General features: G+C 52.3%; 1 protein-coding gene across 2 annotated transcripts; it reads left to right on the top strand.

The window, feature by feature from the left end:
* Nucleotides 1–242: 242 nt before the first annotated feature.
* MYBL2 (MYB proto-oncogene like 2) lies at nt 243–15,193 on the top strand. Of its 2 annotated transcripts, none has more exons than XM_086622969.1 (14): nt 243–262; nt 1,013–1,106; nt 2,267–2,338; nt 2,724–2,816; nt 4,614–4,834; nt 4,991–5,147; nt 5,923–6,192; nt 7,498–7,884; nt 9,525–9,664; nt 10,457–10,556; nt 11,172–11,285; nt 11,850–11,966; nt 12,196–12,342; nt 15,065–15,193. In XM_086622969.1, exons 1-14 carry the CDS (start codon nt 243–245, stop codon nt 15,191–15,193), a joined length of 2,061 nt encoding a protein of 686 aa, XP_086479095.1. The 2 variants fall into 2 exon arrangements, with proteins under 2 accessions (XP_086479095.1, XP_086479094.1); XM_086622968.1 differs by having other exon boundaries at nt 4,991–5,161; nt 5,910–6,192.
* The last annotated feature ends 1,467 nt before the right edge of the window (nt 15,194–16,660 follow it).

The following is a 16,660-nucleotide window of genomic DNA, read 5'->3' as shown; positions in this document are numbered from 1 at the left end:
CCCGCGCCCAGGGCTGCCTGCTGCGGGTGCTGGGGGGGAACTGGGGTCGGCTGGGGGGGTGCTCGGCGGGAACTTCCCTGCGGACCCCGGGAGTGTCACCGGAGGCGGGGCGGGCGCCCTCCCGCGCGCGCCTCTTTGTGCGGGCGGGAGGCGGCAGCGCGCATGCGCGGCCCGGCCCCGCGCGGGGGGGGGCGCCGTTGGCGCGAGATAGGAAAGTGCCGCCGCCGCCGCCCGGCCCCGCCATGGCGCGACGCAGCCGCGGGTGAGTGCAGCTCCCGCCGCGGCGGGGGCTTCGGGCGCTGGCCCTGCCGGGGCCGTGCGGGGGGAAGGGGGGCGTGGGGCAGCCCCGGGGACCCCTCGGAGGCTGCTCTTCTCCGCGCGGACCCCCGCCCCCGCCCAGACGGCCCGTTCCCGCTCTCCGGACAGGCAGCGGGGCGGCGGGCTGCGGGCGGGGCCGCAGCCCCGCACCCCCGGGCTCCCCGTTCCGCGATCCCCGCTCTAAAGGCGCCTCTCGGCTCCACCCGGGAGCTGGGTGCGGGCCTGGCTTTGCCCGCCCGGGAGCGGCGGGGTGACAGGGCAGGCCTGGGGGTCCGGGGGGGCGATGTGCAGAGCCCTTTGGGGCTGCCCTCCCGGCGCTGGCTGGCTTCTGGCTGCTTCCTGCATCCCTTCTCTTTGCTCCAGCAATCCGGGCAACTGGCGAGCTGTAAAAAAGGGGAAATGGTGCCGGTCCCTAGACACAAAGTCCTCGCGGAGGGATGGGAGCGAGCAGAAATGGAGACAAATGCCCCTTCCCTGGCTCTCAGCAGCATGAAAATCGTGACTGTGCACTGGGAGCATGAAGCTGAGGGACTCTTTTAAACTGGAGGTGTCTGAGCGAATGTCTGTGAGGTGTCCGGGTTCAGTGCTGGGAGAGAGTAGGTCTGGAGCTCTGCTCTGTGAGGTGGAGGTTGCTCCCTCTGCTGTGTTTTTATCGCAGGTAGGGATTATAGTCTTTGTTTATCCATCTTTTCAGTGAGGACCAAGATGAGCTGCATTGCCAGGATACTGACTCGGATGTGCCGGAGCAGCGGGACGGCAGGTGCAAAGTCAAGTGGACGCATGAAGAGGTGAGTGAGAGCCTGGCACTTGCTGAGGGCAAGTGCTTTGGGTTAGGCCTCTGAGATGGCACCTGGGGCTCGGGTGCTTCCACCCCAGTTCTCATCTGCTGGCTGTGACCCACGTCCAGCTGTCTTACTACTGGAGACCGTGTGTCTGTTTTGCTGATGTGAGCCAAGGTCTTAGTGGGGATAGGGAGTTTAGGTGAGTTTGAAACGTAGTCTGGAGTGTAGGAGCTCCAACCATTTTAGCTTAAGCGTCTGAGCCCTGAGCGAGGTGTCTGCAGCCTGCAGAGCTCTTGTGAGCAAAGAGGTTCCAGAAGATGGATGAGGCCTCCAGCAAGCTGAACCATGTAGTGGAAATGTTTTCCCTTTTCTGTAGCAAACGCAGGGAGTGTTGAGACTGTTGGGATCATGGCTTAGTCATCCTGGCTGTCAGCCTGAAATTAGTTGGGATATTTTCTTCTGTCTTCCCATTTCCTCCATCATCTTTGTTCTGCGTGAAAACTACAAGACGTCCTGTGTCCCCTGGGGTCTGAACACTGAGTAGGACGGTCTTTGTGCAGTGATCAAAGCCTCGGGCTTGTGTTGGGCAGCAAATTACTTCTTGCCTCTGCCCAGCCAGAGCACACAGGCAAGGACACCTATAGCAGGCTTCTTGTGAGCTGTAAGAGTAGGCAAACCGGGGCTGTAGCAGGGCTTGTCAGGGAAGTGCTGTACAGCCCAGCAGCACTGAAGGACAGTAGACCACTGAGCTAGTGGTGATACACTTAAACCAGTCAGCTTTCTTGGCCAGGCCAAAGCAGTGGCTGTGGGAGGTGAACTGTCTGGTCAGGAGTGTACTGGGGCTGGATAAGCAGGTAGCCTTGGCCACAAGGTTTAAACCAGACTGTACTGAAACAGAGCTGAACTCTTGTTTTTTACTCACTATATGAGCTCACCCTAGTACAGAGCCCAGAACCAAACGGTCTGTTCTGGTTGGGCTCCATGTACACTTTAGACTGCTAAAGGATGGAGTGAGCTACTTTCCTCCCCTGAACACAGAATGCCAAAAAAACCTTCTTGACAGTTCAAAATATCAGATTTGTTCTCTTGATGCTGTCAGCCCAGGCGTGCCTGTGGCATGTGTTGCCTCAGTGTATGTGAAAGTGGATGTCTTTTGTTCTTTGCAGGATGAGCAGCTGAAGATGTTAGTAAGACATTACGGGCAGAATGACTGGAAGTTCCTGGCCAGTCACTTTCCTGTAAGTGACCCCTTGCCCAGTTGGGAATTGTAGCGTTTACATGTTGCTTCTTGTGCTCATTGTGCTGGTTCTCAATGTCTGTGCAGCACCTTGCACAGTGGGATTCTGTTCTGTGACTGCAGTTCCAGGCTGTCACGTTGCTCCTTCGGGGCAGGGAGACATCCTTTTTGCATAGAGGACTTTCAAGGGCATCTGTTGGAGCTGGGGTGAGAAATTGAGGTTTCAGTCCCTGTCTCTGTGCCCAGTGCCTTAGTCATAGTATATATTCTCCATGTGCTTCTGCAGAGTTTCCATGGGACAGCTTGTGTGTGTGGGGACTGCTGTTGCTATAGGGGCTTTTGGAGCCTCTGGTCTAATGCACGGCTATTCTCATTCCTTTTCCTAGAACCGCAGCGATCAGCAGTGTCAGTACCGGTGGCTGAGGGTGTTGAATCCAGACTTGGTTAAGGGCCCTTGGACCAAAGAGGAGGACCAAAAGGTAAGTCAGGGCCCAGAAGATCTGAGTGTTGGGCTGTGACTGTTGACGGAGAGCATGGAGAGGATGGAGGTCTCAGGTCTTTTCTTGTAAACTGTGGGTAGTTCTTCCCCATGGTGAGTATCTGCAAGAGCAGCGCTCTGCCCTGTTCTGAGCAGACTAATGCAGCTGGGGTCATGATGAGCAGAAGCAGGTCTGGGCCTCTTTAGCTAAACTCTGTCTCCCTTTCACACAGTTCTGCTACAGTAGACTGCCAAGGGAGAAGGCAGAAAAGGGAATTAATTCATCTGCCTGCTGGCAGATCTCCGCCTGACCTGGTCATGTTAGGCCCAAGAGAAAATAAAACTGGCATTTCCTGTGCCACAGTAGACAGCCTGAAGTGGAGGTCTGAGGTCGGCTAGGTGAATCATGACTTCTGAAAACCTGCTTCTCTGCTGATTCCAGAGTGAGCTGAGAGGGGCCAGCTCAGATAAACTCATCATCTTGATGTATTTAAGAAAAGTTGGAATGAATTCCAACTTTTGCCAAGGTTTTTCTGCTGCAAACTTTCCTAATTTGCGAGATTATCCGTAACGCTTCTGCTCCCCCATTTCTTTCCCATTTGGTCCCATTACAGGCTGTTCCAGTTCCTTTTGCCTCCCATCTGTGTGTTATGTCAAGCATGTCTTAAGGAAGCTTATGATGTCCTTCCACCTTCCTACAGCAGAGCCATAGCTGCCTGCTTTCCCCTTCCCTCTGCGTGTCCTGACTCCACCAGCCTACCCAGTCATGTTGCCTGCTGCCACCCTGGTCAGGCTGGGCTCCAGCTTTCGCCTTCTGAGACTGCACGTTGTTTCATCCTGCAAGCACTCCAGCTCCTTGGCCTGTGCCTCAGTTTAGCGTCTTTGGTCCGTTTGTCTGGGCTCGATAGTCAGGAGTCTGCAGTAGAGACATTTGTTGTGGGCCAAGGGCACGGTGAGTGTCACCTGGCTACCTGCACTTTTCAGCTGACTGCAGGTGGCCAGGGTAGAAATACTCTTTGAGAACTCTTCAGCCTCCTTTCTAACATTTTTGTGGGCTGAACATTGCAAGCAGTCTATTGTTTCATCCTGACTGTGCCATGGACATATCACAGGGGCTCAGAACAGGTTCTGTGCCCAGAAGCGTTGCTTTGAGCCTCACGCAGAAGTGACTAAGCCCTGGGTGGAGGGAAAGTGGCAAACTGCGTATCTCGTAAGTGAATATGGCTTGTTTATGCTTTGGAGTTCTCACTATGTGTCCTGGTGGTAGCGGGGCATGGAGCTGCAGACCCTGACGTGTCCTTGGTGTGTGTAGCACACTGGTAAAGGGATGCTGTGCCTCTGTCCCAGTGGGCAGACAAGTGCAGAGGTGATGGGGACTGTTGTCATGCAGCCAGGTCCTCAGTAGGAGGGAGGGCAGAGGAACCTTTGAGCACGTGGGACTTTGCCCTTGCTTGGAAATGGGCATATGTTTCTAAATCTGGGCCCTTCTACTCCTGGTGCACCTGCCAGTCTCCACTCTGTCTTCTGTGAGCAGTCATCTGCATTCACAGGTGCCATGTGGCAAAACATCTGCCTGGAAACAGCCTGTTTGAGAAATTCAGCTGAATCGTTGCTCTCACAAGTGTTGATGCACCTGAATGTCAGTTGCTGGATCCCTCCAGCGTCTTCTCTTAAGAGACCTTTCTCTCTCTGTCCTTACCTGGTCCCCAAAAAACTGAAGAGCAATGCCTGAAGATGAATGTATTAACCTTCCCCTCCTTTATTCCATTTCCTTATTTCCCTACCTCTCTCTTCAAAGGTAATAGAACTGGTTAAAAAATACGGCACCAAACAATGGACCCTGATAGCCAAGCACCTGAAAGGGCGGTTAGGGAAGCAGTGCCGGGAACGCTGGCATAACCACCTGAACCCAGAGGTGAAGAAGTCCTCGTGGACAGAGGAGGAGGATCGCATCATTTTTGAGGCCCACAAAGTCCTGGGGAATCGTTGGGCGGAGATTGCCAAGCTGCTGCCTGGGAGGTAGGACCTCTTTGCTCGCTGGTGCCTTCACAGCTGGGTGGCCCGAGGAGATCCATGTGTTGGGCTCACAGGGTGGGGCTGGAGAGCACGTAGGAGCTGTTAGCTGTGCTTTAAAGCTGCTGTAAATGGTGATTTCTATTTCTGCTTTCTCTGCAGGACTGACAATGCTGTGAAAAATCACTGGAACTCCACCATCAAGCGGAAGGTGGACACAGGAGGCTTCTTCAATGAAACTAAGGAGTCCAAGTCACTGTACTTGCTCGTGGAAGTGGATGATAAGGAGAGCCAAAGTCGAACGGGAGCTGGGAGCCAGGTACTGCACCAGAACGTTTACAGCAGGCAGCTGGGTCAGTCCTCTGCTCCACTAATGCGTATCAGAGCTGTTCATCCACCCGTCTGCTCCCTCTCATGCCGCCTTTGCCACAGCCACATGTCTACATAGGGTCTGTGCCTTCCCTCAGCCTTCTCCAAGACACTGACTCTTGGGAGATTTCTCCCTCCAGGAGCTAGAGGTGTAATGTGAGCCCAAGTGTGTTATCCAGGCAGAGGACAGCAGTCTACTGGTGCTGTTATCTTGCCAATCCCAGCATCAGGTCTGTCTTGGAGACCAAAAATTTTTTTTCTTTGGCCCTGTTGTCCTGTTACTAGTGGGAGAAGGATGCCGCTCCAGACAGTGCGGGGGGCATGGTGAAGAGTTATTGCATTCCTTTCCTCTCAAAAAGGAAGCAGAGGAAGTACACCCAATTATTTTTTCATGAAGGAGGCAGGTAGTTTTCAAAGGCAGGCTCTTGGAAAGTAGGAAATGCAGAATTAGTGCTATCTGCTCAGCTTTTGTTCAACTTTCTCCTGGGATACTGTTAAGTGGATTTTCAGTAACAGTCCTGTGCTTGTTGTGTTGCATGGACTCCTGCTCAGATGGTGTATGGGACAGAGCAGTGAGGGAGAATGGGGATACGAAACAAACTGAATGGCAAGTAGAAGAGCAGGCGGAGCTGAATTTGTCCAGAGACCCTTGTGTTTTGTCCCCAGGACTTGACATTGTTCCCTTGGTTTCTACTAACGGCTGGACTTTCTTTGTATGTGCAAAGACCGTCCGGCCAAACTGGCCAGTCAATATCTCTGAAATAAAGGAGGAGGATGTCAGCGATGAGGAAGTGACGGGTGTGCAGGAGTTACCTTCGGAGCTGCCGGCTGCCGAACTGGCAGAGCATAACGCTGAGGGAACCCCAGATGATGCAGTGCCTGAGGATGCCTCTTCATTTGTCACATCACCATACAAGTGGGTCGTCGAAGCTGCCAGCTATTTGTACCCAACATCTGTGCCAGCCTTCAATGAAGCTCTGGACATGATTGAATCTGTAAGTAACAGACCCTTGCTCCTCTGGCTAATGTAGGGAGACCGATCCCCACACTTTTCCCTTGAGAGAAATTACTGGATCCCCTTGCTCATCACCATGGGCACCCTGAGGAGGGCTGGGTCTGTCATCGGCTTGTGGCTTCCCACCATCTCTTTTCCAGGGCTGGATTAGGCCTTTCCAGCTCTGCCAGTATTGCTCTGGGCTTGCAGATTCCTCGAGGTGGGTGTCCTTGTGCATGGTTGTCCTTGTGCATGGGCTCTGCTGGTGTGGGAGGCTGTGGATGCTGGCAAACCTGATCTCAAGCCCTCCGTTGTCAGCCAGTGTCCCCAGCTCTCCCTTTCGTAACGGTTCAGGCCAGTGCTCTTGGGCTTTCCTTTCCCTCCTGTTATGGGATGGGATAGGACAGGGCAGACTGGGAGCAGGCCAGGCCCCCCTGTAGTATGCAGGACGGACCTCATCACACTGAGATGATGCCGACATTTGCATTCAGTGGAGGTAGCTTCACTGAAGCTAGTCATTTTGGGCCAGTCAAGCAAGCACTAAGGTGCCCAGGCTGAAAAAGGCATGCCAGGGCGGGAGGCTGGCTAGAATCAACAGAGCACTTTGCTGCCATCAGAGGAAGATGTCACTGCAGCCCCTACCCTGCCTGAGGAGCTTATGAGCTGATTATCTGTAGAGGATCCACTTTGCATGTGTATAGGAGGGCTGAGAGTCTGTGCCCAAGGCTTAACGGCCCATCTGTGGATTCCTGGGGGCTGCTTGTATGGCACTTTGGGCATGGGTGGGCTTGAGCTGTGAAGCAGCTGATCTCTGAACTGGTCTGGTTATTTTTAACCTGCTTCCAGCAGCGCATGTTACAGCAGAGCCCTGTGTCCAGCTGTATTGGTGTGTCCAAGACTGGTTTGGAGTTGGGTGACAGTCGCTTCATTCAGCCCCGGTCCCCAGCTGCTTTTTTTTGTCCCCTCTGTGTGGAGGTGCAGCTGTTTGTGCAGCTGTGCTGTGAACTGAACTGGGAAACCAACCTTGCGAAAATAGAAAAATCTGCCCTACGCATGAGCGGCAGCTTTCAGCTGGGTCTGTTCCCTGGTCTGGTTCTCAGGTGTGCTGGCAGCAGAGGGGAGGAGGACTGGAGCTCTCCTCTAGCCAGGCTCCTTGCAAAAGCTGATGCAATCCAGGCTCCTTGCAAAAGCCGGTGCAATCTCACACACCCGCTTATTTCATCTCCCAGTTCATCTCTGCATCTGCACCAGTCGGCTGCTCAGCTTTTCTTCCTGGGCTGACTCTGATGGTTTCCCTTGTGTGCAGGACCCAGACGGGTGGTGTGATCTGACCCAGTTTGACCTGCCTGAGGAACCCTCTGCCGGCAGCAGCAGTAGCAGCAACAGCCCGGTCAGACAAACCCCCAGCAAGCCAACGTCGTCCCTGCCCAATGTGACCGAGTACCGCCTGGATGGTCACACCATCTCTGACCTGAGCAAGAGCAGCAAGGGGGAGCTCATCCCTATCTCTCCGCATGCAGAGGTGAGCTTTGGCACGCCGCCCTCTGTGCTGAAGAGACAGAAGAAGAGGAAGATCTCCCTCTCCCCCGTCACAGAGAATGCCACCAGCACAAGCCTTTCCTTCCTTGACTCCTGCAACAGCATGACGCCCAAGAGCACCCCTGTCAAGACACTGCCCTTCTCTCCATCTCAGGTATGGAGCAATGGCAGAGCACAGTCTGTGCTCCTTTGCTCGGGCTTGGTCATGAGCTGATAGGCATGTTAGTGCTCTATCTACTTGCCTTAATGCTATGTATTCCCATGAGCTCTGCCAGCTTTGTGCTTCTCCTCCCCTGAGTGAGGCAGTGCTGGTGCACAGGTGTGTCTCTTTGCTAAAACAAGGCTCGGAGCTGGTTTGTAGCACTGCTTGGCTCCAGCGCTGCTCTTCCTGTGGCAGCAGCAGCCTATGTCTGCCCCTGGGAGCACTTACAGCATCAGTGAAGTCCAGCTACCCTGTGTGCTGGCAGGGCATGTGCTCGGCATTAGGTAGGAGCACCGCTGTGCAGATCTATGTGCCTGCCTACTCCAGGATCGCTGGAGACCATGGTGCTTCAGTCCACAGGGCATTGCTGCCCCAGCTGTGGGTGGCAGAGTGGCAACAGTGATAAGTGGCTTTCCCTGTTTGCTTCCAGTGAAGTCATACAGCCAGATGAGCAGCACATCCTTGTGCAGATCTCTGAGTAGGAAAATACTCCTGGGCTTGTCTTTGTTGCAAAAGGGACTCAGGATCTTTCAGCCTTTGTCATGACTCCTACAGTGTCCACAAATGTGTGTACACATGGTCTCTAACATATGTTGTCTTGGAGAAATGTGGTGTTCAAACCCTCTCGTATATTGCTGCGATGGAGTTCTGCCTATAAAACAGAGTAAAGGCTACTGTGCTGCTGCATTCTCCAGCACGCTTCCCACAGTTGCTGTGCTGTTCACACCCTGTCTGCCTGTACCTTCCAGGCCTTTGTTTCTGCTGTTTTGCAGCCCTGGGTGGCACATGGGAGAACACCACAGGACACTCTGACACCCAGGCCTTGAATGCAAGGCCAGCAAGAGCTGGGGAATCAGAGCAGGACCTGGAATGTGCAGCTCTGCAGAGTGTAAAAGGCTAGAAGGCCTGAAACGAACCTGAGAAGGCAAACGGCATGTCCTGCCTCTCAGGCTGAGCTTCAGCCATCAGTGAATGTAACACACCCAGCTCTTCTCTCCTGATAGGTTCTTGGGTACAAGCCTCCTTCCTTGTGGGAGTAATGTTGTCGCTCATTGGCTGTCGTGAAGTAAAATCGTAGCAGATGCATCAGTTTGTCATTTTCTCACAGTTTAGGCTGAAGCCAGCACAATGCAAAATCTGCTAGCTGGTACGCCGTTGTGTTACGTGGGCTTCTCTCACTTTTGCCAGCCTGAGGTCGGAATAGACCTTCAATTGACTTACGTTAGCCTTCCTTCACCATTTTGCTTGGCCTTATCTGAACCAGTGCAAGGAGAGACTTCTCTACCACCCTGTAGCTGTTTATAGTCATATCAGCTCATCTGTTATTGGAAGTGAATAACCTTTATAGGTGTGAGGCACCTTCTGGCAACTGTCACGTATGTGTCCCTGTACAGGACTATGAGTCTGTAAGGGTCATCCTGGTTTATACTAGGACAGACCTCTCTTGTGCCACTCAGTATGGGAGGATTGTCCCTACTTCAGGTTTTCCCCTGTATTTAGGAAAAAATAATGACTTGTGATACTAATCTGGGATGCTTGAGACTGAGTATCTTTTTTTTTTTTTTTTTTTTTTTTGTTCCTGTGCTGTGCAGTTCTTAAACTTTTGGACCAAACAGGATACACTAGAACTGGAGAACCCATCTCTGACCTCCACACCTGTGTGCAGTCAGAAGGTGATCGTCACCACCCCTCTGCACAGAGACAAAACCCCTCTGCTCCAGAAGAATTCAGCGTAAGTCCTTTCTTCCTCTTCCTCTCTCATCCCCACCTTAGCAGCATCCTTTTCCACCCAGGAGTCTGGTCCAGTTGAAACATACCTCCCCCAGTACTTGTACTGGCACTGCTGGGAGAGGGGCAGGGCAGGATGAAGGTTTCCCTAAATCAGTGTTTCCAGTGCTCAGCTGCTGGGTGGGCTGTTGCCTTCTGTGCACGTCTTTGTCGGAGCAATATTGCTGTGCTGTGAGCCCTGTGCCAGCAGGGAAAGGATTTGATTTCCTGTACCAGGCAGGCGAGAAGGGCTGGTCTGCACGGGGAGTGTTTTGCTGGCGGACTGAAGCAGCACAGTGTTTGGGGTGCTGGCATGGTCTAGAGCAGCTCTCCTGTCCAGGTGGTGTGAGCTGACTTGGCTGCTCTGAGTGCATTTGCACCCAGGACTTGTACTGGTTGAGCTGTGACTGTGACAAGCCCAGGCAGGGCCTGAGCAGATCCACCAGCAGAAGTATTGCAGAGCTGCGTGTGTTGCCTGTGTCAGGGTGCTGTACTGCTTTCTGACAAGGGTGCTTGGTAGCTGGCAGGTGGAGTGGCATAACTGGCACGTCTGAAGGGTGTTTCCCTGTTGAAGGTGTCTCCATGCCTGTTTGCCCTGCTCGCACCCCAGCAACAGTCCAGTCAGGCAGCTGACTTCTGCTGCTGTCATGTGAGACTGCAAGTGGCTTGTGCAATGAGAGGGCTTGGAAGGACAGGGGTAACTTTATGAGGGTTACAGCATGTCTGATCCTTTGTCTTTCCTGCTCTCTGGTGCCAGGTTTGTCACACCAGATCAGAAGTATGTGGTGGACAACACACCTCACACCCCTACGCCGTTCAAGAATGCCCTGGAGAAATATGGACCAATTAAGCCTCTGGTAAGTACTGGGCAGGTCTGCTGCCTGCTGGTGACAGGAAAATAATGAATGCAAACAGGACATGGAGTAGTTTGCAGCGGAGCTGTGAGCCAACTGTTTTCTGTGCCATAACAAAGTACTGGTAGTGCCAGGCTGAGATGGGAGGGGTGAAGGGGACCTTGTCATGGTAAGTAGCCACAGAACCTTTAGCTCTTCTCTAAACCATCTAAAAATGACAAAACCTGCCCTTGAATGAGGCTGCAGTGCTTGGCTACTGATACCCTTGAGGAAGAGCAAGGAAACAATTTACCTAGGTATCTCCGAGGGTCTCTTAATGCCGGTGTTGCGGGGATGGCAGTTTCCAGTATCCCAGGCCTTCTGTGCATACTGGTCTCTAGGTGGCACGTTTGGGGTTCAGCTGATGAGTCTCTCATGCCTGGAGATCCTGTAAATCTGTCAGGCTAGCAGAAATCTTGTTGCATCTTTTCCAACTGGGAAGTAAATAAGTCATCTTTTTGTTTGTCCTCCCACTGAGGCCTCCCCTGACCCATTTATCTCTTGAGGGAAATACTTGTGAGCCTGCCTGGCTTCCAGATTTTGACTGTCTTGTGCTCTCTCTCTGCCTTTTCCCACCAGCCCCAGACTCCTCACCTGGAAGAAGACTTGAAAGAAGTGCTCCGAAGTGAAGCTGGCATCGAACTTATCATAGAAGATGATGTGAAGCCTGAGAAACAGAAGAGGAAACAAGGGGTGGGCTGATTTTGCCTCTAGTATCTGCTGCTGAGCTGCCCTGTGCTGTTAAGGGGTGTTTTGGCTTGTTTTTCTCATCCTACTGTTGATTCCAAAAAGTTTTTGGCCCATGTCTTTTAATCAGCACGAGGTGCCTGAGGTTAAGGCCTGCTTAAAATACTGCCAGCTGTGTCCTGGTGTATGCTGAACTCAGGGCATGCTAGGAGATGCCATGTCCCTAACCTACAGGAGAGACCCATGGCACACTTGGAGAGTCTGTGGCAAGTTGGGCTCCCAGAAGGCTGTGGGCTGGTGTGAAGAGTCCTTTGGCTCAGCTGCTTGCTGGCCTGCCTTCCTTCCCTACTGAAAGAGGCTTCCTCTTCTAAGTCAGTGGCTCTTGGTGGGAGGAGGAGAGCACTGCAAGCTGCTGTGCCCTTTGGTGGGGAAGGCTGCAGCACGCCTTCTTCCTGAGGTGATGGTGCAACGCAGACCTGGGGTGACATGGGCTTGGTGTGCAACCCAGGCCCTTACAGTGGCAATCACCGAGTTGATTGATGCTGACACTTGTTTTCCTGTGTCCCCCAGTTGCGCAGGAGTCCCATCAAGAAGGTCCGGAAGTCTCTGGCCCTGGATATTGTGGATGAAGATATGACGCAAAATATGCCTGCCCTCCCCAAGACTGTCTGTTTCAAAAGAGCCCAGGTGAGGGGTCCTGTGCTCAGAGCAGGGGGAGAGCTGGCTCCTGTTCCAGAGAGACCCTGTGCAAAGCAGTGGTACGAGCTTTGCCACCTGCAGCTGCCTTTGAACAGGACATGTGAATGTGGATGAAGGGCTGGATTTGTTTGGTGGCCTTTTGGCCAGGCTGAGTATCAACACTGTTAGGGCAAATTAACTTGTTTCCTTATACTTTTTCTTTTTTGCCCCTTTGCAGCCTGTGAATTTCCTGTCGAGGTCCCTGAACCTTTCCTCCTCGAGCAGGAAGAACGACAGCGGTTTGCTCAACAGAGCCTTCGTGCAAGTGCAGCCAGAGAAAATGTCCTACAGGAAAATGCCGAGCCATTTCAGACCACCAGCACCGGTAAGCCCTGGAGCCACTGCCCTCCCAGTCAGGAGGTCAGCTGATAGTGCAGCTCTTGTCCCCTCTTGGGAGGAGGAGCAAGGGGATGAAGCTCTGCACGTTCCTGTGTAGGCATCCATACACTCTCCGGGCTGTCTTTGCACCCAGGTTTGGAGATGCTGAGCCAGCAATGTCACGCTACAGCTCCCTCTTTGTCTCTTTACAAACCTGCCTTTCTGCCACGCCTCAAAGCGCCGTGGCTGATCAGAGCTGTGGCCTGCTTCTTTGGCCTCAGGTTTCCTCGTGGGAAGCCCTATCCTGTCCCAATCCATCAGGGAATTTAGAGGATTGACCCAGCAGTGATGTAAACTTGCCTTTTTCCAGTGAGCACTCCTTCAGTGGGTGATAGTAAGCTTTTCTTTTTCGCTTCTCTGTGTATAACAAGTCTGAAGTACTGTACAAATGCCAAACAAAAAGGTATTTCCTATCTCTCTGATTTTTAGGGTTTCTAGGTTGTGATAAACTGTGTGCCATAGGCAGTGTAGACTGGGTTTATCCTGGTGTTTACCTGAACTCGTGGCAGCACAGAGCTCCAGTTGACACCTTTTTAGCTGTGTCAAGGTTGGTGATGTTACAGCTGCTCTGTCCCTCAGCTCTGCACTGTGAGCTGTGCCAGAGTCAATGCACTCTGGGGCATAAATGGTTTCTTGTGCACTTCTTAAAATCTTCACCATTTGGTATGTTTGCAGGCAGAGTGCACTGGTGGAGGAGTATCCCTGCTTTGTTTGGCAGCGTGGCTTAGAGAAGGGGATTCCTGGGGTGTATTAGAAGGGCTGTGGTTAGTAGGTCGAGAGAGGTTCTCCTTCCCCTCTACTCTATCCTGGTGAGGCCACATCTGGAATATTGTGTCCAGTTCTGGGCCCCTCAGTTCAAGAAGGACAAGGAACTGCTTGAGAGAGTCCAGCGCAGGGCCACAAAGATGATGGAGTGGAGCATCTCCCTTATGAGGAAAGGCTGAGGGAGCTGGGTCTCTTTAGCTTGGAGAAGAGGAGACTGAGGGGGGGACCTCATTAATGTTTATAAATATGTGAAAGGTGACTGTCATGAGGATGGAGCCAGGCTCTTCTCAGTGGCATCCAATGATAGGACAAGGGGAAATGGATATAAGCTGGAACGTAGGAGGTTCCGCTTAAACATGAGGAAGAACTTCTTCCCAGTAAGGGTAACAGAACACTGGAACAAGCTGCCCAGAGAGGTTATGGAGTCTCCTTCTCTGGAGATGTTCAAAACCCGCCTGGACGCATTGTTGTGTGATCTGATCTAGGTGGTCCTGCTCCGACAGGGGGATTGGACTACATGATCCTTTGAGGTCCCTTCCAATCCCTGACATTCTGTGGTTTGAATGATGATTTCACAGATATTTGCTTGAGTGAAGTCATTGGGGTGCTCTGATAGCTTGGATGAGGATGGAAATACATGCTGTCCTTGGTGGGGGTTGAAACTGCAACTAGGGGTGAGTGTGGGAGTGTTTTCAGATCCCCCGAAGAGCCCAGGTACAGAGTTGTCTTCCCTGAGCAGCCTTGGCTCAGCCTTTGTTACACACTGCAGCAAGGAAGGTTGCAGCTGTCCCTGGATTAGAGCTGTCTGTTGTGAAGGCTTTTTCTCCTGACAAATAAATACTCCTCAGCCAGACAAATACCTTCACTTTCTCAAAATAAACCCTACTTAAACACTTCCATTCCTCCTCCTGTCCTAGGCAGGGTCTTATTGCTCCGAGAGCTAGTAGATCCATATAAATACAGCTTTGGGAATGACTTGAAGGTGTCAGTAAGGCAGCTTGCATGGTGACAGAATACAGGTGTGCATGAAATCCCATTGCCCAAAGACAGCCGAGCTGTCGGTGGTGTTGCTGGGCTCTCGGGATGTGTTGTGCCGGGCTGGTGTTGCTAGTGGTGGCAGTTATTTATTAAGGAAGCTCACCTAGCTGTGGGCTGAAGCTGAACCAGCCCCAGAGCCCTGCTGTGGCTGCGTGGGGCGTTGTTACTGTAAGCAAACGCTGAAGCTGGAGCTCTGGTTCTCTGCAGTGCGTGTGAACGGGTATTTCCAGTTCAGGGTGTTGCGTATCTCCTGGCTGCATTTATCGGAGGATTTGCAGGGGTTTTCCTGGAGTGCAAAAACACCTCGTGGGTGCCCTGTCTGCACGCGGTGACTGAAGTGCACCAGATTTTCAGCTCTTTCTGTGTGCTGCAGGGCCCTGCTGAAACTCCAGGCACCGAATTGCTGTTAAGGATGGTCTTTGACCAATCTAGACCTGGGGCTGTGCAGCTCATGTAGGAATTGAACTGGTTGGGAATTAACCTCAAAGCTGTTCTTTAATTCCTTCCATCCTTCTGGACTTTCTCCAGCACAAGGAGCCTTAGTGGGTTTGTGCTTTGGGGTTTTTGTTTCAAGTCAACTAAAGGAAAGCCCTGAAAGGGCATGTTTGTAGTCTTAAAACTAAGCACTGGGAAACTGCTGAACACAACCTCCCTTTGCTGGGAATGCCATCTCGGCTGTGATGAGTAACTGGTGGTGTGCAAATTCCTCCTGGTTGCAAGATGGGTGCTCTTGTGGGAGGTTTTATTTCCCTTGGGTAGCAGGTAGCTGTTAGTTAATTTATTTTTGCACTGTTTTAAAACAGGATGTCAACATTGTGTTTGTCCTCTCCCGTAGCTGTTATACCCATGCTTTTTTTCCTCTGTAGATGACCAGGGCTTGGAAAGCGGTGGCCTGTGGTGGAACCCGAGACCAACTCTTCATGCAGGAGAAAGCTCGACAGTTTTTGGGCATGTTGAAACAGAGTCACACATCAAGGACCTTAATCTTATCGTGAAGGATTGTTCTGCTTTTTTTATTATATTTTTTTACATTTTTTTATAAGTGGAGCGGAGGGGGAACCACAGGAAAAAAAAATCCTCTGCCAGGTGATAGTGTGTGGGGGTGGATTTCTTGTTTCTGTTCCCAGGTAGATCTATGTTGTAATAAATTGGGCTAGCTGCTGGCTAATGCGTGGAATGCAAATTTTGGGATCATTGTGGAAAGGCAAACAAGGGAGGGTGAAGAGTTAACAGCAAGACCTGGATTCTGCAAAAGTAGAAGCACGCAGCCATGTCCCACCTTGAAGCAGCGTGTGCAGCAGGCGGTGAAGACCAGCCTTGCAGCCTCCATGGATTTTGTGCTGCCTGCTCTGGTACCTTGGAAACGGCTTTTGCAAAGGTTCCTGCATGTGTTGCATCTTCCCTTCCAGCTTTCCCCAAGAAATGGAGTGGTCCTTCCTCGCTCCGGGAGGAGGGAGTGTTCTGCACTCATGAGAGAAGTGCTTTGGGGTGACGCGTGTTTGGAGCTGGCCCCTTGATCCCTGTGGGGCTGCTTTGTACTGCCGTGCTGCAGAAGGGGAGCGACAGACCCTCTTCCCAGGGCTGTGCTCTCTCTTCAAATAAACCATGGTGCTAACATCACCCTGTCACTCGGCCTCTGACTCTGCCTGGGGTCTCCTGATGCCTGGAGGGAGGCAGCGCTGTGCCGGGATGGAGCAAAGCACCAGCTTTCGTGTGGGATCTTTTCTTTCCTGGCAAATTCATGCTAGCCTCTGTGTGGCTAGGGATGTTTTTCCCCGCACTCTCGGTAGTGTAATCAACTGTTTAGGAATGGTTTTGGTTCCTTTACGGGAAGGTGCTGGGCTGTGTTTGAGCTCGGGGTGGCCAGTATCGCTGGAAAGCTGCACGAGTGGATGGAGGCTGGAGAGAGCCGTGGGCAGGAGAACAGCACCAGGAGTGTGTGATGCAGCAGAGCCTCTCGTGTCCTTCCTTTGGAGGCTAAAGCTGTGTCCATGTTGCTGTTTCAGAGCGATAACAGTAAAACAGTGTGCCATTTTGGTGTAGCCAAGGCTGAAATGCAGTGATAGCAGCACTATATTAACTGTTTGCTATTGGAAAGGTGCTGGGAATACTGAAGAGCAACTTACTGGGTAGACCAGCCCATGAACAGCTCTTTGGGTGAGCCCTGTTCGGGGCTGCAGTGTGATGTGCCATCCCTCATCAGCCACCAAAGCCACCTGTCTGGCTGGGGGTGGCAGCACAGCAAAGATGCAGGAGGGGGGGGTCCATTCAGCCCTGTGCCTCTTAACAGGGTCACTGTCCTCAGTCCCTTTTTGCAGAGTGGAAAAGTAGAGCAGGGCTGTATAAGTCTCACCTCAGGTTGTGGCTTACATGGGAAATAGAGTGAAAAAAAACCCTTTACTGACAAACTTGTTAATAAAACCTTGGATCCTGGGAAACAAGGGAGTTTTCAAAACCCAAAT

Source organism: Tauraco erythrolophus, chromosome 18, assembly GCF_009769465.1.
Source record: "Tauraco erythrolophus isolate bTauEry1 chromosome 18, bTauEry1.pri, whole genome shotgun sequence".
In the NCBI taxonomy this organism is placed as follows: domain Eukaryota; kingdom Metazoa; phylum Chordata; class Aves; order Musophagiformes; family Musophagidae; genus Tauraco; species Tauraco erythrolophus.
The sequence above is the reverse complement of the archived record's forward strand: the minus strand, read 5'-3'. Positions and strand labels throughout refer to the sequence as shown.

Excerpts from the sequence above, each read along its gene's own strand:
- MYBL2 (XM_086622968.1), top strand. The coding sequence starts at position 243 with ATGGCGCGACGCAGCCGCGG. Across the intron at positions 6,193-7,497 it reads CTCTGGACATGATTGAATCT|GACCCAGACGGGTGGTGTGA; the intron begins GTAAGTAACAGA and ends CCTTGTGTGCAG. Across the intron at positions 7,885-9,524 it reads TGCCCTTCTCTCCATCTCAG|TTCTTAAACTTTTGGACCAA; the intron begins GTATGGAGCAAT and ends TGTGCTGTGCAG.